At 42.3% G+C, this 27,535-nt stretch overlaps 1 protein-coding gene across 2 annotated transcripts in view; it reads left to right on the top strand.

Annotated features, from left to right (window-relative positions):
* LOC149463465 (catechol O-methyltransferase-like) overlaps positions 1 to 27,329 on the top strand; it is a 41,583-nt gene extending 14,254 nt beyond the window's left edge. Inside the window, exons 2-6 of one of the 2 annotated variants that reach the window (XM_089675002.1) lie at positions 9,524 to 9,830; positions 16,142 to 16,335; positions 17,144 to 17,419; positions 24,336 to 24,467; positions 26,389 to 27,329. In XM_089675002.1, the coding sequence (XP_089531128.1) occupies positions 9,557 to 9,830; positions 16,142 to 16,335; positions 17,144 to 17,419; positions 24,336 to 24,467; positions 26,389 to 26,568 (1,056 nt within the window). In that variant the 5' untranslated portion in view covers positions 9,524 to 9,556 and the 3' untranslated portion in view covers positions 26,569 to 27,329. The remainder of the gene's footprint in view (positions 1 to 9,523; positions 9,831 to 16,141; positions 16,336 to 17,143; positions 17,420 to 24,335; positions 24,468 to 26,388) is intronic. The other variant, XM_089675001.1, reaches the window with a different exon arrangement.
* Positions 27,330 to 27,535: the final 206 nt, after the last annotated feature.

Here is a 27,535-nt window from a genome sequence, read left to right as displayed (position 1 = left end):
CATGTCAGCAATTACATCACAATGCATATATTTCCTCTTTCACTTTCTGTACATTTAAAAGACTTTCTAAACAGTGCAGAATATGGCCTTGCTAGATAAACGTATCTTCAGCTAAAAATAAGGGTACCAGCTATAGACTGGAACACATTATTCCACAGGAAATAAGGGAGGGAGGGAAGTGAGCTGATGCTGTTAGAAATGTTAAAACATAAGGGGAACTCTACAATATTTGGGTGCTGCCACAGAATGTTGAAATAGTTTGCTTGTGTCTGAGATGTTCTGGATTTATTTTGAGCTTTGGAAATACTGAGATCAATCCCGACTCTACGAATATTGGAGGCCAACTGATTTGAGTAATATAACCCCTATGGACCTAGGCAGGATATTTGGCAGAAATATATGGCACATTAGAACTCTTCTTTCTCCCTCCTGTGAGCTACAGAAAACCTGTTGGTTTTAACTATTGGCTGATTAATACATTACTTTCTCTTGATGACATGGACTTTGGTTCACAAAATGCGTTAGAAAAATGTCATCTGCTTGGTGGATGAGTATGGAGAGTTTAACATTTCTTCTTCTTTTCCCACCTGCTTTCTCCACTTGCTGAATTACAAAGGTCAACAATGGAAAATCCATACAGTAATGGAAAGTCGATTTGTAAATTCAGGGTAAAAAGATGTATTCAAGAGTTTGATTGTAGAATCAGCCTATCCTTTGTTTAGTTCTAAAAGAGGCCTAGGCAGGCGGCATATGTTATGAATAAAGAGTTTCTACTTTTATAGATGTCTGCGGAGTCTATATGTAACCAAAAGGTTCTACAGCTTCCTAATTTTGCTGCACAAGAGTTATTCTACCTATCTCCAAGAAATCTCTCTCATTGGAGAATCCGTGACTTCCAGGCTGTGTTCTGGTCTATCAGAACAGGTGTTTCCTTCTGCTGCATGGGGTCCTAATTTGCCCAGGCCTCCTGGTTCAAACACTTTCGATGTACTGCTGTGTGCTCACCACCTAGAAGTAATGGAAGTCCTTCCTGTGTCAGGGAAGGTGGTCTGGTTCCTATTCTTATTGACACTGTGAGTCTGTTTCACCCATGCTGATCCCCTTAATAGGAATCCCCTGGGAACCTGTAGGCAAGTGCAGTCTCCTTTTTCAACTGCAGGTGGCACTCAACCGTAGCGGCATTGCAGGAGAAGAGGAAATAAGGAGGAATCTGTTCTTCTATGGTTTCCTGGGTCACTGGGAAAGTGATCTAATTGGATGCTGCACCCCATGTGACTATGGTGGCCATTTTGGGTTAGGCAGAGTCTATTTATTATCCTGGCTCCTGGGTTTTGTGTGCATTTTTGCAAGTGGACAGTACAGACAGATTACTCATCTGTCAGGGAAAGTGAATAGCAGAAGGGAAAGGTTCTTGTTGAGTAGGGACAGAATAGTGGCACTCGGTCTTCTACAGGAATTCTCCCAATTGCGCATTGACCAGCCAGGCCGCATTCTACCCTCAATGACATCTCATTTGTGCTGGAGACCATGCTGGACTGACTGGATCAGTTGCTGTTTGTGGGTGGGTGGTTGTGTGAATTAGAAGATTAAAAGGTTGTCTGCCCGCATTCCATGCACCAACCCCAACTTTTCAGACAGATGTTTCCGTGGCTGTGGAATGCGTAGGGATGTACTTCACATTTGATGTCCTCATCTAGTTGGGTTCTGGTCCAGAGTTTTTGGCCTACAACATTCCATTTTCCATGTTCCTATTCCGAAAGACATGAAAGCGGCATTACTTCACTGGCCAGTCACAGGCCTGTTTGTGCACCAGCAGAAGCTTGCCACTTACGTCTGTATAGCCACTAAACGGGTCATTGCCAAGACTTGGAGATCACCCTCTGTCCCTTTTCTGTATGGTTAAGCACCTTACAGAATGACCTCCCTGATGTTACATGAAAAAATGACCAGTATTGTTGATGATACTCATACTAAATTCTTGAAGATCTGGCATACTTGGTGGACGTATGAGTTTTCCAGTCTATCTCCATTGGGTTTGGGGACTCTCTAGCTTTTTGTTTTTTTTGGGCCAGCAGGAGAACTCTTCTCTTTTCCTTCTTCTTGTTTTCTGATTGTTAATTTCTCTTCTCTTTTCCATTTCCTATATTTTTGTTTACTGCTTTCTTCCGGTCAACTGAAACGCTATTGTTCTTTTTTTTTTTTGCTAGTACATACTGTTTGATCACTCGGGCATTGTTCCTGAACCATGAAAGCTGCGATAGAGCTTTGGCCTCTGGGCGGCTCTATATTGCTAATAATGTTTTTCAAATGTTTGATCATTGCCTGTTGAATATTTCATAGGTTATCTATTACATGGCACCCCTGCGTGGGCGATCAGCTTTTTATATTGTTCAGCATTTCAATAAAACTTTTGACAAAGAAGATTAAAAGGTAAAAAGATGTTTATTGAAAGCACTTAAAGTACATTGAGCCAACGTGTTTCTGGGAAAGGACTCCCTCTTCTTCAGGGCTATCGAGCAAACATGAAAAATACATAGAAAACAAATACTGTATGTAAAAACGAGGTACAGGAGCAAACATGTAAAAGATAATATCAAAGATGTTATATTGCTACGGATATCTATCTTTCTCTATAGCAGTATAACATTGTTGATATTAACTTTTACATTTTTGCTTTTGCTCCTGTACCTTGTTTTTACATATCTGTTTATGTATTTTTCATGTTTGCTCGATAGCCCTGAAGAAGGGGGAGTCCTTTCTCTGAAACGTATTGGCTCGATGTACTTGTTGCTACTTTTTATTAATCACTTCAAGTCTGCACACTTTTGCCCCCTTCCTGTCCAGGCCAATTTTCAGTGTTCAGCGCTATCACACTTTGAATGACAATTGCGCGGTCATGCAACACTGTACCCATATGAATTTTTTAGCATTTTTTTGAGACCGATAAAGCTTTATTTTGGTGGTATTTATTTACCACTGGGATTTTTATTTTTTTGCTATATAAATCAAAGTCCAAAAATTTTGAAAAAAGTGTTTTTCTTATAAAATTTAGCAAATAAATAATATTTCATCATAAATCTTGGCCAAAATTTATTCAGTTATCTTTTTAGTAAAAAAAAAAAACTAACCCAAATTAGTTTATAACCAAAAATTATAATTTAAAAACATTTTTGTTTACATTTTTATTTTTTTATATTCTTATTTATGTTTTTTTTTTTTTTTTTTTTTTTTACATACTGTCACCCTAGCAGTACCATGGTGACACTGTACTACTTGTGGGGGGTGATGAAGATTTTTTTTTTAAACTGATTGCTTTTACACCCATAAAGACTGTAAAAGCAATAATTTCTCCTTCTCTCAGGCTGCATTATTGCAGCCATTGAGAAATACTGTGTGAGCTGTGATTGGTTACAGCTTGTCAAATTGTACAAGGCTGTTGTGAATAGCCTTGTACCATGTGACCTCTGTAATCATTCACAGATTTCACATGTAGTAAGCAATAATGTCAGAAGTGACATCTTGCTTACTACTCTGCATGTGATCACAGTGATCACATGATCGGGACCTCGCACCTCCGGAGGACACAGCGGGCACCGGATTGTGGTGCTGCACGCTCCCTGGGAGCGCGCACAAGCAGGGGGCGGGGAGGCTGTTTATAAATGGTCTCCTGCCCCTGCACTGCCATCATCTGGCTGGACAGGAGGTGGCTAACCACATGCCGCCCAGCCACTGTATAAATACGGCGGCAGGGCGGCACGGCTGGGCAAAAGCACGTTTTAAAACGTGTGTTTTGTAAACAGGTAGGGGGCGCGCATGATGTGCGCCGCCCTACCTGTCCCGCCGATCACAGCCGCGGATGTCAGTCGCCGGGTCACAGCCGGTCGTTACCGGCTATGTCCCGGTGATCGGCGGCAATCGCTGACAGAGAGCACAGCTGCAGTAGCTGTGCTTTCTGTCAGTTCCCTGACAGCTCCAGGACATGCTGATTGGGACAGAAGAGTTTCTCTCTCCCGATCAGCAGTGTCCCATGCAGTACACACCCCGCCCCCTAGTAAAACACTCCCCTCACACAGTTAACCCTTTCCCTGAAAATAAACTTAACCCCTTCCTCCCCAGTGCCATTAGCACAGTGTCAGTGTTTTTTTTTTTTTTTGCACTGATCACTGTATTGGTGTCACTGGGGATGTCAGTGACCCCAAGTCAGTACCCCCCAATGTCAGAATGTCCGCCGCAGTCCCGCCATAAGTCACTGATCGCCGCCATAAGCCGCTGATCACCGCCATTATTAGTATAAAAAAAACCTAAAAATCCCAGTATCTTTCCTGCCATTTGTAAATGCTATAACTTTCACGTAAACCAATTAATTTACACGTATTGGTTTTTTTTTTTTTGTATAGCAAAGACATGTCACAGAATGCATTTTGGAAGAAATTTATGACTAAATTTTGATTTTTAAATTTTTTTTTTACTGGACATGTTTTATAGCAAAAAGTCCAAAATATTGTTTTTTTCCCTCAAAATTGTCAGCCTTTTTTTATAGCGCAAAAAATAACCGCACAGGCGATCAAATACCACCGAAAGAAAGCTCAATTTGTGGGGAAAAAAAGATGTAAATTTCAATTATGTACCGTATTGCATGACCGCGCAATTGTCCGTTAAACTAGCGCAGCGCTGTATAGCAGAAAAATGGCGTAAATTGCAGTATCTATACCATAGTTTGTAGACGCTATAACTGTCACACAAAGCAATCAATATACACTTATTGGGATTTTTTTTACCAAAAACATGGAGCAGAATACATTTTGGCTTAAATTTATAACCAACTTTGAGTTTACTATATATTTTTTATAGCTGAAAGTAAAAAATATTGTTTTTCTTCAAAATTTTTGGCCTTTTTTTGTTTATAGCGTGAAAAATAAAAAGCGCACAGATGATCAAATTACACCGAAAGAAAGCTCTATTTGTGTGAAAAAAAGGACGTAAATTTTGTTTGGGTGCAGCATTGCATGACCGCGCAATTATCAGTTGAATTAGTGCAGCGCTGAGTAGCAAAAAGTGGCCTGGTCATTAAGGGGGGTAAATCCTCAGGAGGTCAAGTGGTAAACAGCTTTTAAGCTATCTTCTAATTTGCATTCTTTTGGACATCGGCGCTCCTTCCTTCCGTCTTTCTTTTCCAACCCTCAGTGACAGACGCTGGCGGCACACTGGATCTGCTTCGCTCTGCAATACTGTTCTGAACTCTGAGTGTCTCCAGTCGAATGTCTTCAGGCAGCTTGTATTTTTGTCTGTGACTTCAATACAAGTTCTGTCATTTGCAGTTGGCCACTGTATGTTTACTGCCCCCGCACCACGCTGCACCCACCCACCACAAACCAACTGCTCTCAGCTAGACACACATGCAGTATAATGGCAGTGCAACCCAATCATGCAATCAGGGCCGTCCAGGGTTTCCACCCCTTTACAAAAGAGTCCTTCCGTGTAGTAGTGAGGAAGCAGGTGAGGATGAATAAAATTTCTTTTTATTTGGTCCAAGGAATACACATGTTCCAAGCCAACACTAACGCATTTCAGCCTATCCATGCCTTACTCATACTTTCCTTTAGGCCTCATTTATACCAACAGCAGTCTTTACTGACCCTCTAAAAAGTGATCTCTGGAAGAGGAATGGCTTTCAGGCATTTAGTAGGTGATGATTCCACCTAAACTTTTTTTTGTAGTCATGCTTAACCATTTCAATACCGTGCAATTTTACACTTTCCTGCCCAGGCCAGTTTTCAGGTTTCAGCGCTCTCACACTTTGAATGACAATTGCGCGGTCATACAACATTGTACCCAAACTAAAATTTGATCATTTTCTTCACACAATTAGAGCTTTCTTTTGGTGGTATTTAATCACCGCCGGGGTTTTTATTTTTTGCTAAATTAACAAAAAAAGACCAAACATTTTGAAAAAAAACACGTTTTTCTTTTTCTGTTATAAAAGTTTGCAAATAAATAATTGTTCTTCATAAATTTAGGCCGAGATGTATTCTGCTACATGTCTTTGGTGAAAATAACCCAAATTAGGATGTATTTTTTAGTTTGTAGGAAAGTTATAGAGTTCACAAACTATGGTATAGATCTGAATATTGATCAATCCTGAAGTACTGACAGCCAATCTAATTTCTTGAGGTCCAAGAATGTCAGAATAGTACAGATATCCCCCAAATGACCCCTTTTTGCAGAGTAGACAGTCCAGCGTACTTCATAAGAGGAATGGCGAGTTTTTTGAAGTTGTATTTTTTTTTGTCATTTTTCGGAAAATTAAAAAATTAAAAAAATTATTTTCACTATTTTTTTTTTTTTACATACTGTCAACAGTGCAGTACAACGTCGTCATATAACTGGCATGGCGGTGAACAGGGACACTATATATATACAGTATGAAAAAAATAAATAAAAAAAATATATATATATATATATTTTTAATTTTTTATTACATTTTTTTTTTAAATTTTTAAGATTGTTTTTTATATTTTACTATGACCAAAGTAGTACAATGTTACCATAGTAACATTGTACTACTTTGGGGAAGTGATCAGTTTTTTTTTTTTGTTTTTTTTTATACAATTTGCTTATAGCAAAGAATTACTTTGCTATAAGCAAGCATTTACCTGAATGAAATCGCTTTAATTCAGGTTTTTTTTTTTGTGCTTAGCTGTGATTTGGCCACAGCTAATCACATGACGTGCATGTGACCTGCTGTGACCATTCACAGCTAGACACTAGTATACAATGGATGGCATGAATGAAGCCATCCATTGTATACAACTGTCATGTGACCTGCTGTGATTGGTCACAGCAGGTCACATGGTACCGGCAACGGGGACCGATACTCAGATCTGTCATCGGCCGTGTCCGAGGTACACGGCCGGTGACAGATCATGCCGCTGCACGGAAAGCTGAAGCATTTTTGCGGCCGCCAAACGGCTATAGGCCGGGCGTCTAATGGTTAAAGTGTTACTAAACCCAGGACCCTGCGTTCTCTATATCTGGTCTCCCACAGTACACACAACATGGAAATGCAATTATTTTAGTAAATATAAACTGCTAAATAACTTTTTTCATCAGCAGTTAGAGCAGTCTTGTGACTTCAGCAGAACACTGGTTAAAGCTTGTAGGAGGAGTTTTCTTTCTGCTCTAGGAGGATGCAGAACCCCTGACCTCTGTCTGGACAGTGCTGATTGGCCCTGTGCTGATCACATGCACTCTCCCAAGAAAAAAAAAAACCTCTCTAGCAATACACACCAAACTGAGCATGTGCAGGGAGACTCCACACAATATGTCTTATCAGGCGATAAGAGGGGGACACTGGAAGAAGTGTATGCCAAGCACGGGGATGCCCTCAGTGTCATTTCTGCCATCGACTCTTTTTGCAGCAAGGTGGAATGGGCGATGAACGTTGGAGAGCATGTGCAGGGAGACTCCACACGATATGTCTTATCAGGAGATATGAGGAGGACACTGGAAGAAGGGGAGGATCAGAGAAGTCGGGATCAAACAGCATTTTTACTCAGTGCAGAGGATTAACCCCTTAGGTTCCACGGTATAACGAGCATGCTTTACTACATCTACAGACTGATTTTACTGGTCTCCTCTATGGTCTCATGCATTGATCGATGCTGATCATCGTACCTGGTGTGAACAAGCCCACAGGCCCTGGCTATACATAATTACTGGTAAATTTCAAGATTGTAGAATACAATTGTCATATGTGTAACATGCATATAGCTTTGGTGTTTTTTTTGTTAAATGTTGACCTAAAGAACTGCCCATGCCAGCAGTCAATTATTTTCCACACGGTCCACAAGGACTAATGACAGTAGGAATCAGGTTGGTACGGATGACGCATTTAAAACTTAATTTAGCACTTGTTCAATCAGTGTGGTGTGTGCAATCAGATTGTAGTATGTGTAGCAAGCTTTAGACTTTTTTTTTTTTTTACCTTAAAGCGGTATTTAACCAAAACCAGAAACGTAATATATTACAGCTTACCAATAATTAGATGTGGCCATTGCATTCGTTTGTATTTATTTAATTATTTATTTATTTTAGGATTTTTTCCCTCTGTTTTCACCTGGTTATCTAGCCAGTAAGGCTGCATTCACACTTGAGCGTTTTGTAGCTTGAAGCTCCAAAAAAAATCAATCTTAAAAAAAATCAATTGTTCTTTATGGTGCCTGTTTGCATGATCAGGTGTGAACAGGCACCATAGAGAACAATTAGTTACATAGTTAGTCTGGCTGAAAAAAGACAAAAGTCCATCCAGTTCATAGTTACATAGTTAGGCTGGCCATACATTATACAATTTTCTTTAGAAAATTGCTTTAGATTTACCAAAAACCATATAATAGGAGGTCAAACCTAAATAACACTTTCAATTGTATCCAATTAGGCTGGCCCTTGCACTACATAGCTGAAGGTAAATCTAAAGGAAATTGGGTAGAAATTCAACAGAAAATTGTATAGTGTATGGCCAGCCTTAGTCTGGCTGAAAAAAGACAAAAGTCCATCCAGTTCATAGTTACATAGTTAGGCTGGCCATACATTATACAATTTTCTTTAGATTTACCAAAAACCATATAATATGAGGTCAAACCTAAACAACACTTTCAATTTTATCCAATTAAGCAGGCCCTTGCACTACATAGTTGAAGGTAAATCTAAAGGAAATTGGGGAGAAATTGAACAGAAAATTGTATAGTGTATGGCCAGCCTTAGTCTGGCTGAAAAAAGACAAAAATCCATCCAGTTCATAGTTACATAGTTAGTCTGGCTGAAAAAAAGACAAAAGTCCATCCAGTTTAACCATAGAAAAAAAAAAAGTTTTAATCCTAAACCCACAGTTGATCCAGAGGAAGGCAAAAGAATAAACCCAGCAAAACATGATCCAATTTGCTCCTTGATTTTTTACGTTTGAGCTTTTGTGGAGCTTTAAGCTACAAAACGCTCAAGTGTGAATGCAGCCATGCAGACCTCCTGTATTAGCGTGCCCCCACCTCTGGATGAAGGAGCAGAGGAGGCATCTTTGGACAGCAGCACTGTCAGTCTGGGGGGAGGAGGATGCACTAGCAGATTTAGATGCACTAACAAAGTGAAGGCAAGCTCCAGCTCACACTTCAGTTACACAAGTAGTCACAGCAACAGTTTTTTTTTCTTTTGGGATAAAGGATTTACATAAATTAAATGCTGATCATTGTAAGCACCCCTGTCAGCAACCCTCTAACTGCTACATTGGTTGGACAGCTTGTTCTGTGGAAAAACAACAGACTTACTGGCTGGATCAGCAGGCAAAAAAAAAAGAAAATGGCCTAGAAAAAAAGAAAAAACAAATGCATGCAGCCATCACATCTAAGAATTGTTCACATAATAAATGTTTGCTTTTGGGTTTAATACCGTTTTGAAAAGATCTGCCTGTGTTTCGTCGATAGACAGTGTATGTCTGAAGTCTTCTAAATCTGTAATCTTTGTATCTTCCCATCAGGTCTTTGTGTTTCTGGCTGCTGCCGGTTACAGGATGCTGGCAATGGTGTCCTTGCTGTGCGCTGCACTGTTGTGCCTCCTTCTTTTTGTGGTTTGGAAAGTGCGTACAAATGGCGAGTGGGCACTCTGGTGGCACGACAACTACTTGGAACGGTTAAAGGACTTTGTGACGGGCACCACGCGGCCAATCAGGATTCTGCAATTCGTACAGCGCTGTGCCAAGCATGGAGACGCCCTCAGTGTCATTTCTGCCATCGACTCTTTTTGCAGCAAGGTGGAATGGGCGATGAACGTTGGAGACAAAAAGGGTAAGCAAGTCGAGATGGTCATGTGACGGCACAGCCTGACTTCACTTTGCAGTGTCTGCGCGTCACCTGTGCTGAAAGGAAGTCTGTCTCTGATTTTACACACCACTGTATACTGTATACTCTAACATTGTAATGCTGGAAAAACAACAAAAAAACCCTCCTTGATCTCCGTTTAGTAATCACACCTAGGCACAGTCCGTGCCAACCCAAATCTTTCTGTATCCTCCAGTACCTGAAACATGTTTGATTGACAGCCCTGTGCGTATAACAGAGGCTGATTGACCCACAGTGCCTGAGAGGAGTACTGCGGCTGGGTGATGTGCTGTTTTCAGTGAGCTATATAGAGCACCCTGTTGGTTTCTCCTGTCAGCCATGATCTGCCTGCACTGCATGAAGATACACAGAGACCCAGTGATGATGTCCTTGGGACTAACATAAGGTAGGTAATGAAAATGGAAAGATTTTAATTTTACAATTGTATTAGCAGGTTTATGAAGAGGGGAGGGAGAAACCAGGGAAGGCAAATGTAAGCAGATCAAAGTTCATTTCCAACCCTTACTCTGCCAAGGGTGTAAGGCTTACTTTGGAACAGAAGCACTTCAGCTGGCCATCTCCATAAACCTCACATTCTTGGCATTCCTTCTGCTAGAAGCTCAGGATCGCTTCAGTGACCATGAGCCCTAGACCAGGGGTCTCCAAACTGCAGCCCAGGGGCCGGATGTGGCCCTTTGCTTGTTTTTATCTGGCCCTTGAGGCATAATTCCTGCCACTGACACCAACAATGGTGCACTATTCCTTCCTCTGACACTCTCAATGGTGCACTATTCCTTCCACTGACACGAACAAAGGTGCACTATTCCTTCCACTGACACCAACAATGGTGCACTATTCCTTCCACTGACACCAACAATGGTGCACTATTCCTTCCACTGACACCAACAATGGTGCACTATTCCTTCCACTGACACGAACAAAGGTGCACTATTCCTTCCACTGACACCAACAATGGTGCACTATTCCTTCCACTGACACCAACGATGGTGCACTATTCCTTCCACTGACACTAATGATGGTGCACTATTCCTCCCACTGACACCAATGATGGTGCACTATTCCTTCCACTGACACCAACAATGGTGCACTATTCCTCCCACTGACACCAACAATGGTGCACTATTCCTCCCACTGACACCAACAATGGTGCACTATTCCTCCCACTGACACCAATGATGGTGCACTATTCCTTCCACTGACACCAACAATGGTGCACTATTCCTCCCACTGACACCAACAATGGTGCACTATTCCTCCCACTGACACCAACAATGGTGCACTATTCCTCCCACTGACACCAACAATGGTGCACTATTCCTCCCACTGACATCAACAATGGTGCACTATTCCTCCCACTGACACCAACAATGGTGCACTATTCCTTCTACTGACACTAATGATGGTGCACTATTCCTTCTACTGACACTAATGATGGTGCACTATTCCTCCCACTGACACCAACGATGGTGCACTATTCCTCCCACTGACACCAACAATGGTGCACTATTCCTCCCACTGACCCCAACAATGGTGCACTATTCCTCCCACTGACACCAACAATGGTGCACTATTCCTCCCACTGACACCAACAATGGTGCACTATTCCTCCCACTGACACCAACAATGGTGCACTATTCCTCCCACTGACACCAACAATGGTGCACTATTCCTCCCACTGACACCAACAATGGTGCACTATTCCTCCCACTGACACCAACAATGGTGCACTATTCCTCCCACTGACACCAACAATGGTGCACTATTCCTCCCACTGACACCAACAATGGTGCACTATTCCTCCCACTGACACCAACAATGGTGCACTATTCCTTCCACTGACACCAACAATGGTGCACTATTCCTTCCGCTAACACTAATGATGGTGCACTATTCCTCCCACTGACACCAACAATGGTGCACTATTCCTCCCACTGACACCAACAATGGAGCACTATTCCTTCCACTGACACCAACAATGGTGCATTGTTCCTTCCGCTAACACTAATGATAGTGCACTATTCCTTCCACTGACACCAACAGTGGTGCACTATTCCTCCCACTGACACCAACAATGGTGCACTATTCCTCCCACTGACACCAACAATGGTGCACTATTCCTTCCACTGACACCAACAATGGTGCACTATTCCTCCCACTGACACCAACAATGGTGCACTATTCCTCCCACTGACACCAACAATGGTGCACTATTCCTCCCACTGACACCAACAATGGTGCACTATTCCTCCCACTGACACCAACAATGGTGCACTATTCCTTCCACTGACATCAACAATGGTGTTCTATTCCTTCCGCTAACACTAATGATGGTGCACTATTCCTCCCACTGACATCAGCTATTTCTACTTGTAATACCAAAGATGGGGCAATGTTTACTCCCACTGGGCACAAGCTAGATCCCCTAAAGTCTGAAGGACAGTAAACCGGACCTTTGCTTAGAACATTTGGAGAGCCCTGCCCTAGACTAGACTTGCCTGAATAATTGAATGGTTATAATCAGCAGTTGACAGGCTGCTGATCATAGTCCTTTATTCAAAATGTGACTGCACACCTCTCCCACTGCTGCACTTTTCCCCACCTGTCAGATCCCCCACTTTCTGCTCCCTGCCTATTACTGATCCTCCTGCTCAGTGCCAGAATTCTGCTCCCCTCTGTACCCTCATGTGCCTTCTGATTCCTGCTGCCCTCCACTGTACCTGCTGAGAGAGCGGGTTGTGGATCAGATTGTGCCTGCACAGTGAGGATGAAATGACAGGTGGGCAGCCACAGCGGGAGGGAGGATGGGATGTTCAGGATGCTCAGTATTCATTTTTCTGGTGTTCAGTAGTTTGCTATCACTTCAGTTTATAAATGAACATAGAAGTGCTCTGTACAGAACATTCTGTATTTGGTGTAGTGAGTGCTGGGGCTGCCGTGGAGAAGACTGAGGACTGTGTCCTCAATCTCTTTATCTATCTCTGTCTCAAAAAGGAAATATTAGGGCGCTGTTTAGACCCCTGATCTTTTCCAACACCCCCAGACAGTACTGTAAAAAAATGTAAAATATAATCAACAAATAAAACAGAAATATGACCTCATTCACACAACAAAGGGCAGTACAATGCCAAGAAAGAGCATATAACTGGAGCCATGGGTGTTTGTGCACAGCCACGGACAGCTGCCTGTAGAAATCAATGACAGGCTGACAGATACCACGGCTGTAGGCATGTAATCACACAAGCAGTTATATGCATACAGAGACAGATAAGCAGCCCTCATCTAGGGTCACTCACAGGCATGGATAGCAATAAAAACATTGCCAGATGTTGTAATCTTTCCAACAGGAAGGCAGATAACAACAAAAAAAAAAATTAGCCCTCCCTGTTCTATCTGTAAAAAATTAAAAATGTTGGCTGGAGTTAAGCTTTTGTCAGAGATATAAGGAAAATGGCAAAAATGAGTAAATATTTAAACATGTGAAAACAGTAATGTACTCATTTAATTGCTGACAACTTACTCAAAGCTGGGCTTGCACTTTAAAAGGAATCGAACTCCTAGTATAGTAAATTCTCCCAGCTAATGCCATTGCAGAGGCGTAGCTGGGGGGGGCAGGGGGGTACATATGTACCAGGGCGCCAAGGTACAGGGGCGCCAAAATGAGGCTTACAACCAGGGGCATATTTGCCGCGAGGCAAACAATGCGTTTGCCTAGGGCGGCACTTTTTAGGGGGGCGGCACGGTGCTGCCGCCCCCCCTTCCAACGGAAGGGACACTTAGTACAGGGGCAGGCTGCTGTGTCTTACCTGGCTCCGTGTCCCAGTCCCACGACGATCCAGTCCAGGAGTTGGGGTAGAGAGGTCCGCAGGTCCGGTGTCTCCTTTTCCCTGGACACGATGTGTGGGCGGGATGACATGCCGCCCCTGTCATCTGTCCACACCCTTGGGATCACTGGACAGCCTATGGCAGCTTGTACCTCCCTCTGCAAGCTCCACCTCCTCACTGGTGATTGGGCACCAGAACTGTAGTTCAGGAAAGGCACACAGGTGGCCAATCACCTGCGAGGAGGCGGAGCTTGGAGAGGAGGAGCCGAGCGGCAGCGTGAAGATCGAGTGAGGGAGCGGCCGGAGCAAGTGAAGAAGACAGCTGACCGGTAAGTGTGCCGTGCAGATGGTGCTGCTGCAACCAGGTATGCTGTCTGTGGATGGGAGAGGGAAGGAGCCTAGGCTGGAGCAGGGGTCAGCAAGGTAAGTGTCATTGGTGTCAGTGGGAGGAATAGTGCCCCATCATTGGTGTCAGTGATGTGATTAAACAGGAAGGGGGGCTGGGGCGCCAATTTTATAGTTTGTCCCCGGGCGCAAAATGTCCTAGCTACGCCTCTGTGCCATTGTACTACTTTTGGAGGTGGTACTGATTTTGCTGGTAGTCACATGTGACTCTGCAGGGGCATGCTCTGCCCAAAGCTACAGCAAGTTTCCAGAGTTTGACAATGGCAGCCTGCAATGCTAAATGTAAGTTTTTTTCCTCAAAGTAAATCTGTGCCATGCAGCTGTCAAAAAGGAAGCCGTGCCCAAGAAAAGAGATCTTTCCCCATTACGATCTTCTCTTCTACTGTGTCTCTGTATGGAGGTGGCCATGTTTGTAGAGGCAGAGCCTTGGCTTCCTCATGTCATAGCCTCCAGCAAACAGAACAGTGAGCAACACCATAGTGACATCTCTAAATCTCACTCCAAGTGTCCTGAGACAAGCAGTCATAGGTCTTAGGGCTGGTTCACACCAATGCATTTTTTGGTGCTTTTTGCAGAAACGCACTACAGTCCATTTAACCCCTTAGCGACAGCGCCTCCCAGCCCTTTAAGGGTTCCAGAAGCTGGGAGGCGGGGCAGGGTTTTAGGGTCATGTGAGCACCGTGATTCGCTGTCATGGCAGTCACATGATCGGGAAAGGTCCCGATCGAAAAAGGAGATCTGGACCTTTCCATGAGTACCAAATGTGTGTGCTGGGAGTGCGCAGGGCGCATGCTCTCAGCACATATGTTTTTTTAATAGAACGCAAATGTGCGGCCGCTCGGCATCTAGGCCCAGACACCAGGAGGCTGCACAAGAGGTTTACATGGTTTCTTATGATACATGTTCACATCTCTGCTTTTTTGAGCTGCTGTGTTTTTGGAAATGGTCAAGGACTTTTTTAAATGCAAAAAGCAGTGTATTTGTTACAATAGAGTTCAATAGAGAAGCTGCTGAAATGCATGTAGTGCATTTTTGCAACGTTTTGCAGTTTTATTCTGCCCAGCAACAAAAGAATTTCCACTTTAACAAAAAAAAAAGCTTGAAAAAAAGCAAACTGCAGAAAAAATGCACATGCAAAAAGCACTGCAAAACGAACAAAAAGCACTATGCACTGGTGTGAAGCAGGCCTTCGATCTCACACTGCAGGTATACAGTAGAGTTATGAGGCTGGATGCACAGGAGGCAGGAGTAGGCACACTCGCGTACCATGAAGTGCCCTGTATTTTTTAAGTAGAATTCAGAACAAAAGATATATTATTTAGAGTACTGCTTGGGCATGATCAACATCTCTGGATGTTCCCTATAAAATGAAAAATCCTCACGTTTAAATTTCAGGCTAACTTTACCTGCTGCCCGCTCCACCTGCTTATACTTGCCTTCTCTTTACTTCTCCACTACTCTATTTGGCTGCCAGGTTCCAAAATACTTAGCCTGCTGTAAGCTCCAGTTTGGGAATGTTACATATTCTCAGTGAAGCAACTAGCTTCAGGTGATGCACAGGGTTAAAACAAATCCTCCTACATATGTTGTACCTGTTTATCTGCAGTCTTCTCTTCATCTGTTTAGATTTTATAAAGCTTGTCTGAGCTGTCAGAAAACAAGGTGCGGGGAGCTGAAATTACACACTGCAGAGCCCAGTGAGGAGAGCTCTGAGAGCTGATTGGAGGGAAGGGACACACCCCCTCCACACCGTACATAGAAACAGAGCTGAAGCTGTGGATAACAGCCTGGAGCCCCCTCGCAGTCATCTTTTTTTCTTTTGCTGCCAGTAAAACTTGTCAAAAGTCTTAGGTTTACAACCACTTTAAAAACTCCCTCCCCACGTGTGTGTACAGTTAAGTGAGCTTGTTGTACATAGTCAATGCACAGGTTCACTTTAATCCTACTGTACAGGTAACTGCTCTGTGTGCAGCTTTGTGTGTCTATGTAATTTGACAGCTAATTCTTTTATTTTATTTTTTTTCACATCAGGGGAGATCCTGGATGCTATTGTCTTGGAGACCCGTCCCCGGTGGGTGCTGGAACTGGGCACATATTGCGGTTACTCTACAGTGCGGATCGCTAGGTTGCTGCCCCCTGGTGCGCGGCTTGTTACAATAGAGATGAATCCACACTATGCCCAGGTGGCCAAAGAAGTAATTCAGCACGCAGGGTTGGAGGCACAGGTGGGTTGGACCTTTCTTAAAGGGAATGTGTAATAGTTTTCAACATAATTTCTTTTGAAATACATTATATTAAGTATTTTTACATGTTTTCTTACATACCACTGAACCTGTTGTTCACACATTTCAGTAGCTCAAGCTGAAATTTACAATATCACAATAGCGAGTCTAAGCAATGACTCAATATGAGGTTTCATTCAGAGAAAAGAGATCTTATACAAATGGAAATGTGCTGTGATGGGAAGGAAGAGGAGCAGCCAGTACACTTTTGTACTCCCAGCCTCTCTTCATTTAATGCATACTCACTTCCATCCAGTAGTGAGCTAGCTCGTAGTGAGTTTGCTGGGGATGCAGACTTAATAGGCACCTTGTGCTTTGCCCCGACAGGGCTAAGCAACAAATTTGCTTTAGTGCCTCCTTCCCCTGAAGAATATATTTTCCATTCCTTTGTTTCCCTGCTAAACCTTTCAACTGCAAAAAAAAAGTGCTTCAGCTATGGAAATGCATGTGACTCACTTCATGGGATAGTGCTGATTCTTGGTAATTGGCCTACCGCTGCTACAAAGGAGTCCTTATCCAACTAACTTCTAACCATTGCCTACTCTTTTCAAAATTAAAAGGCAAAAAAAGATCTTGGGTTAGAGATTCACATTAACTGCAAATCTGTCTTTATAGAGGTGAATTAAAATTAAATAGTATAATGTATAGATAACTTTTAATTGTCAAGGACAAATTTGGTGCAGTCTTGTAATAAAATATATATTTTCTTTTGTTTACCAAACCCAATTTGCCATCCTACCTATCCTTGTAGATGCCCCTTGTCCCTGATTACCCAGTGTCCTCCAGTGTCTCCTCTTCCTGTTCTCAGACCGAGCAGACAGCCAGTAATACAAGTAATACAACCCTCCCACCCAGTTCCCAGCAGCTCAGGTGGCGTCTGCAGGAAGCCCTTCTATACACCACGTTGCATTGCCTGCAGCTGCCCCTGCAACTATTTTCTCGCACTTCTCAAAACCCGTTAACATCATCATCACTCCCGACTCAGAAAGGAACTGCAGAAAGGAAACATGCTGGCCAGACCTGCAAGGTGAGACCTTTTCTCCCAGTAATATTTCCATTCAGTATGTTATAGAGGGGCCTGCAGGGTCAAGATCAGCAGCCGCCTAGCAGCCCCATTGAAAAGATTCTGCAAGCGACCTACAAAGTGAGAGCTTTACTCCCAGTAGTCTATTCCATCAGATTCTGAAAGGGACCTGCAAGGTTAGATCTTTATTGCTGTTAGTCCCCGTTGAGATTCTGCAAGCGACTTGCAAGGTGAGACCTTTATTGCCACAGGCCCCATTAAAAAGATTCTGCAAGCAACCTACAAAGTGATAGCTTTACTCCCAGTAGTCTATTCCATCAGATTCTGGAAGGGACCTGCAAGGTTAGATCTTTATTGCTGTTAGTCCCCGTTGAAGAGATTCTGCAAGCAACTTGCAAGGTGAGACTTTTATTGCCGACAGCCTCATTAAAAAAGATTCTGTAAGCGACCTACAAATTGAGAGCTTTACTTCCAGTAGTCTATTCCATCTGGTGGTTTTGGAAGGGACCTGCAAGGTTAGACCTTTATTGCTATTAGCCCCTGTTGAAGAAATTCTGGATGCAACTTAAAAGGTGAGACCTTTATTGCTGGTAGCCCCTTTGAAAAGATTCTGCAAGCAACCTACATGGTGACAGCTTTATTCCCAGTAGTCCATGTGAGATTCTAAAAGATAAAAGAAAGGAAGCGCTTCTAAGAATCACCAAAGGATAGATGTATAGAAATAAAATTTTCTAATCTCCTCACCTGCACTTAAGTGTAGGATAGTATATGGGCTTCCATGATAAACCGCTGAGTTGGTAATGTGTGCCTGGGTGTCCAGTCTGCACATGCAGATCTGGCCAGGAGTGCACTGTGTAATAGAGGTGACAGCTCTCCATCAGTTTGTATCTGGCTCTAAGTCCTGCTATGGCTCATAAAAAACATTGTCAAATTTTGGAAGGGATCTCCAAGATTAGATCTTTATTGCTATTAGCCCCTTTTGAAGAGATTCTGGAATTAAACTGCAAGGTGAGACATTTATTGCTGCTAGCCTGTTTGAAAAGTTTCTGGAGGGGACCTGGAAGAAGAAACTTTAATTCCCAATAGTCCATTCTGTCAGACTCTGGAAGGGACCTGCGAAATGAGACCTTCATTGCTGGTAGCCTGTTTGGTTACGTTGTGGTAGACTGGACCTGCAAGGTCTGTTGGTCTTTCTTGCAAGAAGAGCAGAACATAAGAACAAAACACATCTAGTAGTTGATGATGGCCTTATTTGCTCTGAAGAGACTGTCTTTAATGTTCCCTATCTAAAGAGCGCAAGCATGTTAGTATGGGAACCAGCAAAGCAAATCTATAGATATATACCAAAATATCTGTTTCTCCTTGCAGCCATATTAAAGGCTATGGATAGCCTTTCTAAAAGAAATAATGAATGCAAATATTTTTGCAGAAAAAAAATGTGCATATATTATTTTTCTTGCAGGATCCTGGAAAGCATTGAACTCATGATCAGGCTCTTGCAGACAAGTCCTGCAGCTTTCAGCCTGTACCTCTGATATGGGCTGACTGTTTTCAAGCTGCAGGAAGCTGTGAATAAAAGACATGGCAGCGTTCTTTAAAAATTGTGACAGCAGGTGCGTGGAGAAGTTCCCGGCCCTCTGTCACAATGAAGGGGTATCAGAGGGGAGAGGTGGCAGTAGTTGGAACATGTTACATGTTCCACCCTAAATATGAGTGGAACATGTAACATTCTGAAAGGTGAACTTACCCTTTACAGGGAATGCAGAGTCTTTTCAATAATTTTTATGATATACAAGTAAAACAGAGCAGGTTGCTGTAAATAATCTCATCAAAATATGTTCATCTTTTAAGAAAACCTATTTCTGTATATCAGGGATCGACAAATCCCAGGCACCAGGGTGCCATGGTTACTAGAAATTGCGTTTTGGTGACTGGGTTCATACATTGCCCAATCCCATAGATTTCAATGGGAAAACGCGCCCCATAGATTTCAATGGGAAAACGCCTCCCAATAGACTTACATGGGAAGACACCTACCAATAGACTTGCATGGGAAACCGCCTCCCAATGGACTTGCATGGGAAACCGCCTCCCAATGGACTTGCATGGGAAACCGCCTCCCAATGGACTTGCATGGGAAACCGCCTCCCAATGGACTTGCATGGGAAACCGCCTCCCAATGGACTTGCATGGGAAACCGCCTCCCAATGGACTTGCATGGGAAACCGCCTCCCAATGGACTTGCATGGGAAAACGCCTCCCAATGGACTTGCATGGGAAAACGCCTCCCAATGGACTTGCATGGGAAAACGCCTCCCAATGGACTTGCATGGGAAAACGCCTCCCAATGGACTTGCATGGGAAAACGCCTCCCAATGGACTTGCATGGGAAAACGCCTCCCAATGGACTTGCATGGGAAAACGCCTCCCAATGGACTTGCATGGGAAACCGCCTCCCAAGGGACTTGCATGGGAAACCGCCTCCCAAGGGACTTGCATGGGAAACCGCCTCCCAAGGGACTTGCATGGGAAACCGCCTCCCAATGGACTTGCATGGGAAACCGCCTCCCAATGGACTTGCATGGGAAACCGCCTCCCAATGGACTTGCATGGGAAACCGCCTCCCAATGGACTTGCATGGGAAACCGCCTCCCAATGGACTTGCATGGGGAAACCGCCTCCCAATGGACTTGCATGGGGAAACCGCCTCCCAATGGACTTGCATGGGAAACCGCCTCCCAATGGACTTGCATGGGAAACCGCCTCCCAATAGACTTGCATGGGAAAACGCCTGTCAATAGCAAAACACTTATCTACACATGCCACTCTACGCTATCATTTGCGAGCCTGGAACACACCGCTACAAACTCGCACAAGACCCTTTTCATAATGAGACGCAGAACACAATGTGTGTGGATCACATCTGTGTGAATGACCTCAGTAGGAACACAAAATATCTAGCCTGTCTTGCGAAGTTTCAAAACAAATCCAGAATCGCATATGTGTGAACCAGAGCGGGTCCATTCACACCTGGGCATTTTGGGATCACAGCAGAATTGCTGTGCTGGCAAAACATATGTTCAGGTGCCATTATTTTCAATGGTGCCTAAAACGTGCAGGTTTGCTGTGATTGTCGCGTGGCAAATCGCATTGTGTAAAGTCCCGGGCGCTGACAACCAACGCTACGCTACAAAAAAAATCTGGCTCCTAATTTTTTTTAGTTGGCTCCTAGATTCAAAACAAATTTGTCAAGCACTGCTATATAGTTTATAGTTATAGATGTACAAGGGACAGCCATATTTCTACATTATTTAAACAGGTCCTGCTACACAATGGCTGTAAACGTCTGACTTGACACTTTCACTAAAAAACAATACACTTCCGGTGAAGCTTTTATCATCGCTCGGCAGTTGTGATCATGAATGTCTGCTACACACAGGCCGAATATCAGATAGTTCAACAGAAACCATCCGACATTCAGCCTGTTCAACAGAATGAGCATGTTCTGTAGAATGAGCATGAGAAAAACATCTGCTGATCGGTCTGATCAGCGCTCTCAGCGAGCGCTGACTGATGTGTCCTGGTGGGGGGGTCCCCTTATCAGAACACAATAGCTCAGCAGGGAGATCGCTGTACTAACAACGCATGGTAAGTACAGAGACCTCCTAGCGTGCTCCTCAAAAGATTCATAGCGTGCACCAGGCATAACTGTAGCTGCTAATCTATAAATCTAAACATTCAATACAAGAAGAAAAAAGACAGCTTGTAAAATGTGAAAGTCACATAAATATTAATATTTCAAGGTAAACACTATATCAATTATGCAAAATATGTGTACAATGAGAAAAAATTATACTTCCCCCTTGATTTTATTTTCCTACCTACTATAGGAACATGCTGTATATTTTACAAACCATAAGGAAGCAAATAAGAGAAAATTCACTGTTAGGGTTTACAAAAACATAACTGATAGGAATGCAGGATATCAGTCAAGAAGATTGTTAAGCATGCTGGAAAATCTTTCTCTGATGGTGGTCAATTGCAATTCATCATTTAGAACTCTAATACATCTCTATGCATGTAAAATAATATTTTTGTGCCCTTTAAACTTGAATTTTTCTTCATGCATCATGCAAAGTGAGGGGTAACTTTGAGTTTAGAGGGTTTTTTTTGTGTTGGTGGAATAAAGACAAATACATTAAACACATGCATGCCTAATTTATTGTGCCCCCTTATCACATACTGAAAAAAAATGCTGCATGTCATCTTATTTTTTAGAAGCACACTACACTGCAATGTATAGATGTAGACAAACTACATAATAATAGATATTTTTTTTTTCTTTTTTTCCTTGAGAACATTTATTAAGGCCAATATTGACATACATAAAAAGGCACATTATATGAATTTTACAAAAAATCCAAGAGTGGAGAATCAAGCACAATACAAACTGATATAACGGGTAACATGCAAAACAGAACAAGTTTATAGCAAGATTTCAACAAAAATAGCCGCAGCAATACTCCTGGGAGAAGCCTCCGCAGAACCAACATTGTAGATACATAATAAAAAATAGGCTAACCAGAAGATCAAAAACAGCCATACTCTTCCAGAGCGATAGGGAAAAAGAAAAAAAAAGAGGGAAAAGAAAACACAAGAGAAGAAAGAGAGAAAGGAAAAAAAAAAAGGGAGAAGAAAGAGAGGAAAAAAAAGAGAGAAAAAAAAAATAGGGAAAAGAAAACATAAGAGAAGAAAGAAAGAGGGAAAAGAAAACACAAGAGAACAAAGAGAGAAAATAAAGAGGGAAAAGAAAACACAAGAGAAAAAAAAGAGAGAAAAAAAAAAGAGGTAAAAGAAAATACAAGAGAAAAAAGAGGGAAAAGAAAACACAAGAGAAGAAAGAGAGAAAGGAAAAAAAAAGGGAGAAGAAAGAGAGGAAAAAAAAGAGAGAAAAAAAAATAGGGAAAAGAAAACATAAGAGAAGAAAGAAAGAGGGAAAAGAAAACACAAGAGAACAAAGAGAGAAAATAAAGAGGGAAAAGAAAACACAAGAGAAAAAAAAGAGGGAAAAGAAAACACAAGAGAAGAGAGGGAAAAAAAAGAGGGAAAAGAAAACAAGAGAACGAGAGGAAAAAAAAGAGGGAAAAGAAAACACAAGAAAAGAAAGAGAGAAAGGAATACAAATTGAACAAAAGACAAAAAAAGTACAATAGATGAGATTTTATTTAAAAGGCATGTTCCCATTTTATAAATGATTGCAAATTATTGTTGATCCAGTCAGTTAACATACAGCATTTCCAATAATGCACATACAGTATATCAAATCCCACATACAGTATATCAAGTCCCAGAATCTTAGGAAATATCCTAACTATAGGTTGCTTCTTGAAAAAGGCCCAGGTTGTCCCCTGGACAGCCATGCCAATAACCAGAACTCCATTAACTACTGTTTTGGCACGGCTAGTTGACAGGTGACTAAGCTATGACAAAACTATAAGGAGCCTTGTCAGCTGCACTGTGGAAGCTGTAGTCAAAGATTGCCTTGGACTAGTTTCAAGAACTGACTTCGCTTGAAGCAAAAAGAAATCTGTAGCTGAGCGAAAAAGTCTACAATTATCCACAGATGACTTCCCAGATTGCTATCGCTCTTTGTACCATGAGAATGCTGATCATGTGACTGCTCAGAGGGGATAATATTCCGTATAGGAAATGAGGGTCATTACTCTCTAATGGAAGTATCTTCTGTGCTGTGCTGGAGCATGTCAGCTAAAATGGACACTACCTTTGATATAAAAATAGCTACAAAAAAATTAATGACCAATTCATGGCTATAACATTTTCTGAAATCCAGTTTTTACCAAAAATTATGCTTCCTTATTTATTAAAGGAAATCTGAAATAGAGCAAATACCTGTGTGAGAAGGCTAAGGTTTTAGATGGGATATAGGACCTTTATACATGTGACATCTACCCCACACATGCGCCAAAAGTCTCTGCCGGGTCCTGAAGCCCTGCAGCACATCACGTGTGGAAACCGGTAGCACGCATGTATCATCAGAGCCACCAGGTAGTGCAAAATCATTCTTACCTAGGTAGGACAGGAGAAAGTGCTGCATAATAGAAAAAAAGTAGAAAACGTACAAACTTTAACAAATGTAGCCTAAATCTTGTTCTTTTAATCTTCTTTTTTTTTTTTTTTTAATCTAAAGGATGCCAACAATTTTCTGCTGACAATTTTTCACTGGGCTCCACCGAGAAATGGAAAGCTAGACATACACTGATCAAAGTTAGACATCAGCAGGCAGTGGCCACATTTTGATCAGTACGTGGCTATCCACACTTGACAGAAGTTGATAATTTGAGCAACTTCTGTTGAAGGGACATGCTGGAAAACATTTGACGACCAATTGCTGCAGCCACTGATCAGTGTATTCTGACAGTAGAGGGTACTGTTGTCAGAATATTTCACTCCAGGAGGGTTTCCTCCATCCACTGTGTGTTTGTTAATCTGCTCAATTAAAAAAAAAAAAAACCTAACCATGTATAGCCAGCTTAGAGTCACTGACCTTGAGTAAGCAGTCAAGATGTTCTGACCTCACCTTGACTTTCATACGTAGTAGCCAGACAATTTTGTGTGGGATCTCTGTGCTGAGTTCCTAGTTCTGCACATCAGCTGCAGTCACTAAGAGGGGCTCTCACTCTTCCTGCTGGGTTTTTATGTATTTTATACTACAGAGAATGTAGCAGAAGGAGCTAGACCACACAAAAAGGTGGACAAGTACACACAGAACTCCCAGAAACAAAGCTCAGGATTTTGGCAGGGAGATCTCACCACAAGAGTCTCCAGAACACCATTCAGGGGTCTAACAAAGGAACCTTTTATGCTGGGGGAGAAATCTTATCCCTGTTTTGTGCCACAGGTGGAATTGTTGGTGGGCTCCAGCTCCATCTTGATCCCTCAGCTGAAGAAGAAACTGGACATTGAGAAGTTTGACCTGGTGTTTATAGATCACTGGAAAATCAGTTACCTCCCAGACACCAAACTGCTGGAGGTGAGTTCAAATGGCTTTTACCATTTACCGATGCTGCATTTGTGGGCCATTGTTAGATCCCTTAGCGTTAAACCATTCAAATGAATTTATTTCCTGTCCTTTTCATGACTGGATGTATTTGGTGTGCTGCATATTGTCTGTAGTAAAGGAATGGTGGTAATTACACAGGGAAATGCCCCACAATCACTGCTGATCATACTAGAAATAGATGGTCATCTACATACGGTGAGTGTCCGTCCATGTGGGGCACCTACAGCACTCTCAAGTGAAGAACTTTATTACAAGTATCAGAGCACTTTTTGGGACTATTTTCTTGATCTTTTTGTTAACACTATTTTTGTTGCATATTATTTTTTTGGAATGCATATAATATGTTCTGATAAGTAAGATTTTGTTTTTGATCATTTTTAGTACAGTTTCTAATTTAACACATATCTAGAACTGCAGCAGTCACTGTTAAGTTTTTTTTTTTCACTGTTTTTAGTTGGTTTTGTGTCAAGATTAGATATCCATGGCGCAGAGCTACACTTATATAAAGACCAGAACAGGCACATCATTATTGATCAAACATAGGAGCAGATGAGAGTCCGCAACACAGGTGGAATGTACTGCCAGCAAACAATTAAGAACAACAATGGTAATATGTAGTTTCAAGCTTACATAGGTCAAAACATGGTTAAAGAATAGCACCAGCATTCCATATAGTGGAGGAAAATGGCATGTAAATTGCAAGAACTCTCCAATAAAAGGAAATGAATCCCAAGCATAAATTACCAAGTGCTCACCAAGGCGCAGAGAACATAGGATCCACCCATCATAGTGGGTGGTTGGTATCTTGTAAAAGGCATTTAAAAACATCAACAGAAGGAAGCAGAAAAGGATGACAAAGAAGAGTGAGAAAGAAAAAGGAGAAAAAAAAGCCATGGCCCAGCTGGGCACCACCCCACCCCCTGGCCACCAGTAATCATCACGAAGGAGATTGAACCATGGATTCCAAACTCTCAAACCGTGGCGAGGTATCTTGAAGTATGTTGATCAGCTTTGCATTAGTCATGATCCAAGTGAGCTTGCACTTTATCACTGCCAGGTCAACCATGGGCTTTTTCCAAGCGGTTGCATTGGCTATCTTGGCCACTAGGAACATAAAGTATATTAGAGTCTGGGTGTGTGTGGGCACCCCTTTTTAGATTCGTTGAGTAAGGCTATTCTGGGGTCCTCTTTTTGACAGTTTTAATTAGTGTCAGAGTGTCTTCATCTCACAATCTTTATCTGTGTTCTTTCACACACTCTCCAGCCCCCTATACTCAAGTGTTCTGTCAATCATATGTTTGTTTTACAGGTTTCACCTATTTTACTGTAATATACAAACATCTAATAACAGCAAAGGTCATCACTGAGAGTGCTTATTACATTTTCAACATATGAAAACGAGCTGTACATTAACAACATTGTTTATAGGCTACTTCACAGATAGCAGTAGTATCTGATTTCATGCTTCAAGAACAGGATGATACAGGATCCCATCTTTTACGCAGTTTGGGTCCTGACTAGGATTGATACTCAAGCATGGTTGGATCCTAGTCTGAACTCACTTGAGCGAGCCCGCCAAGAAGCTGCCACTGTACTGGGTCAATCATAGAAGGCCAAGGCATTCCTCTTCATGCAGCCACATTGTATATGTGCGGTTGTGGGGCGGGGAAACCACTGGTTGCAGATGATTAGCCCAGTACAGGTGACAACTTCCTGGTGGCCTTGCTCACTTGGGTTTGAACTAGGATGCAAACATGCCTGAGCTCATCACTGTTTCCAACCCATTGTTAAAGAAACACTGATCTAAAGGAATACATAGAGTACATTTAATGATGTTTATGTATATCTGTTTAAGAGTTGTCCTTTGATTGTCCTGTCCTCTGCTTTCTAGGAATGTGGATTGCTGAGAGCCGGTTCTGTTCTTTTGGCTGACAATGTTGTGTGCCCTGGAGCCCCAGATTACCTCCATTATGTACGGAACAGTCCTCAGTATCAGAGCCAGTATTATCAGTCCTATCTCGAGTACCTACAGGTGGAGGATGGCCTAGAGAAATCCATCTTCCTGGGTTGATAACCAGAAAAAGACCTATACCCTGGTCACCTGCAGTCCTGCATCTATCTCTGTGCTCCTGGCTGTAGATGACTACTACTAAGCAGTGTTGTAAAATTCCATGGATTCCAGTTTGTTGGGGACAGCAACAAGCTGATCCTCTATTCCTTTTAGGATAGAATTTCTTGCCTCTATATTGGGACTGTGCACCCTTTGGCAGTCAGAATGCTCCAAAGTCCCTGAAGACTTGGCTAAGCTTCGACCACATAACTGTCAAACTTTTCCTATCTTTTGGATTCAGATTATCTCCTGTATTTCCGAGAAAAAAAAACAAAAGCTTGAGCAAAATGCATGGCTGTTGGGGTAAGCCTCCTGTTTCAATAATTTGTGCCACTGACCTGGAACAGGTATGAAGATAAGCACCTCGGACCTCTTTGATCTGCAGACTTGTCCCAGGGCAGCCACTGAGAAAGTATATGTCAGTGGTTCCGCCGCCCCATTTGACAGCACTAGGCTATTCACCAACATTGTCACTTAGGAGAAAAGGTGAATAAGTGCTGCTTGGGAAAGGGGGTGTTATGTGAACCTGAATGTAGTGGTCAAATTCCAGGAATGGTGATATTTTGTCTACCTTTTGCTAGACTGCTCTATACAAATTCTTTGTCATGGTATAAAGGGACTCTATACCCTTTTTTTTTTATTCTCCTTTTGTATGTTTCAATATATATGAAGAAAAGATTGGGTGAACAAATCTTGTAATAAAATAATATACATTCTTGAAATCCCTGATCCATTTTGAATTTTCTTTACTCTGATTCACCTTTCTTCTTTTTACTTCAGCAATTTTCAAAAATGTTAATCCTATCCTAGTACCAAAGGTCACCAGCGGCGCATCTTATGTCCTTATGAGTGCCGAAATAGGATGAAGCAAGAGATGCACTGTCTGAAATTACTTGGTCTGTGGCCCTTTATTAGAGGCTGTAACACA

The sequence above is a fragment of the Staurois parvus genome, unplaced genomic scaffold, assembly GCF_062004578.1.
Source record: "Staurois parvus isolate SC_StPar_1 unplaced genomic scaffold, SC_StPar_1.0 ptg000154l, whole genome shotgun sequence".
NCBI lineage: Eukaryota > Metazoa > Chordata > Amphibia > Anura > Ranidae > Staurois > Staurois parvus.
The sequence above is the reverse complement of the archived record's forward strand: the minus strand, read 5'-3'. Positions and strand labels throughout refer to the sequence as shown.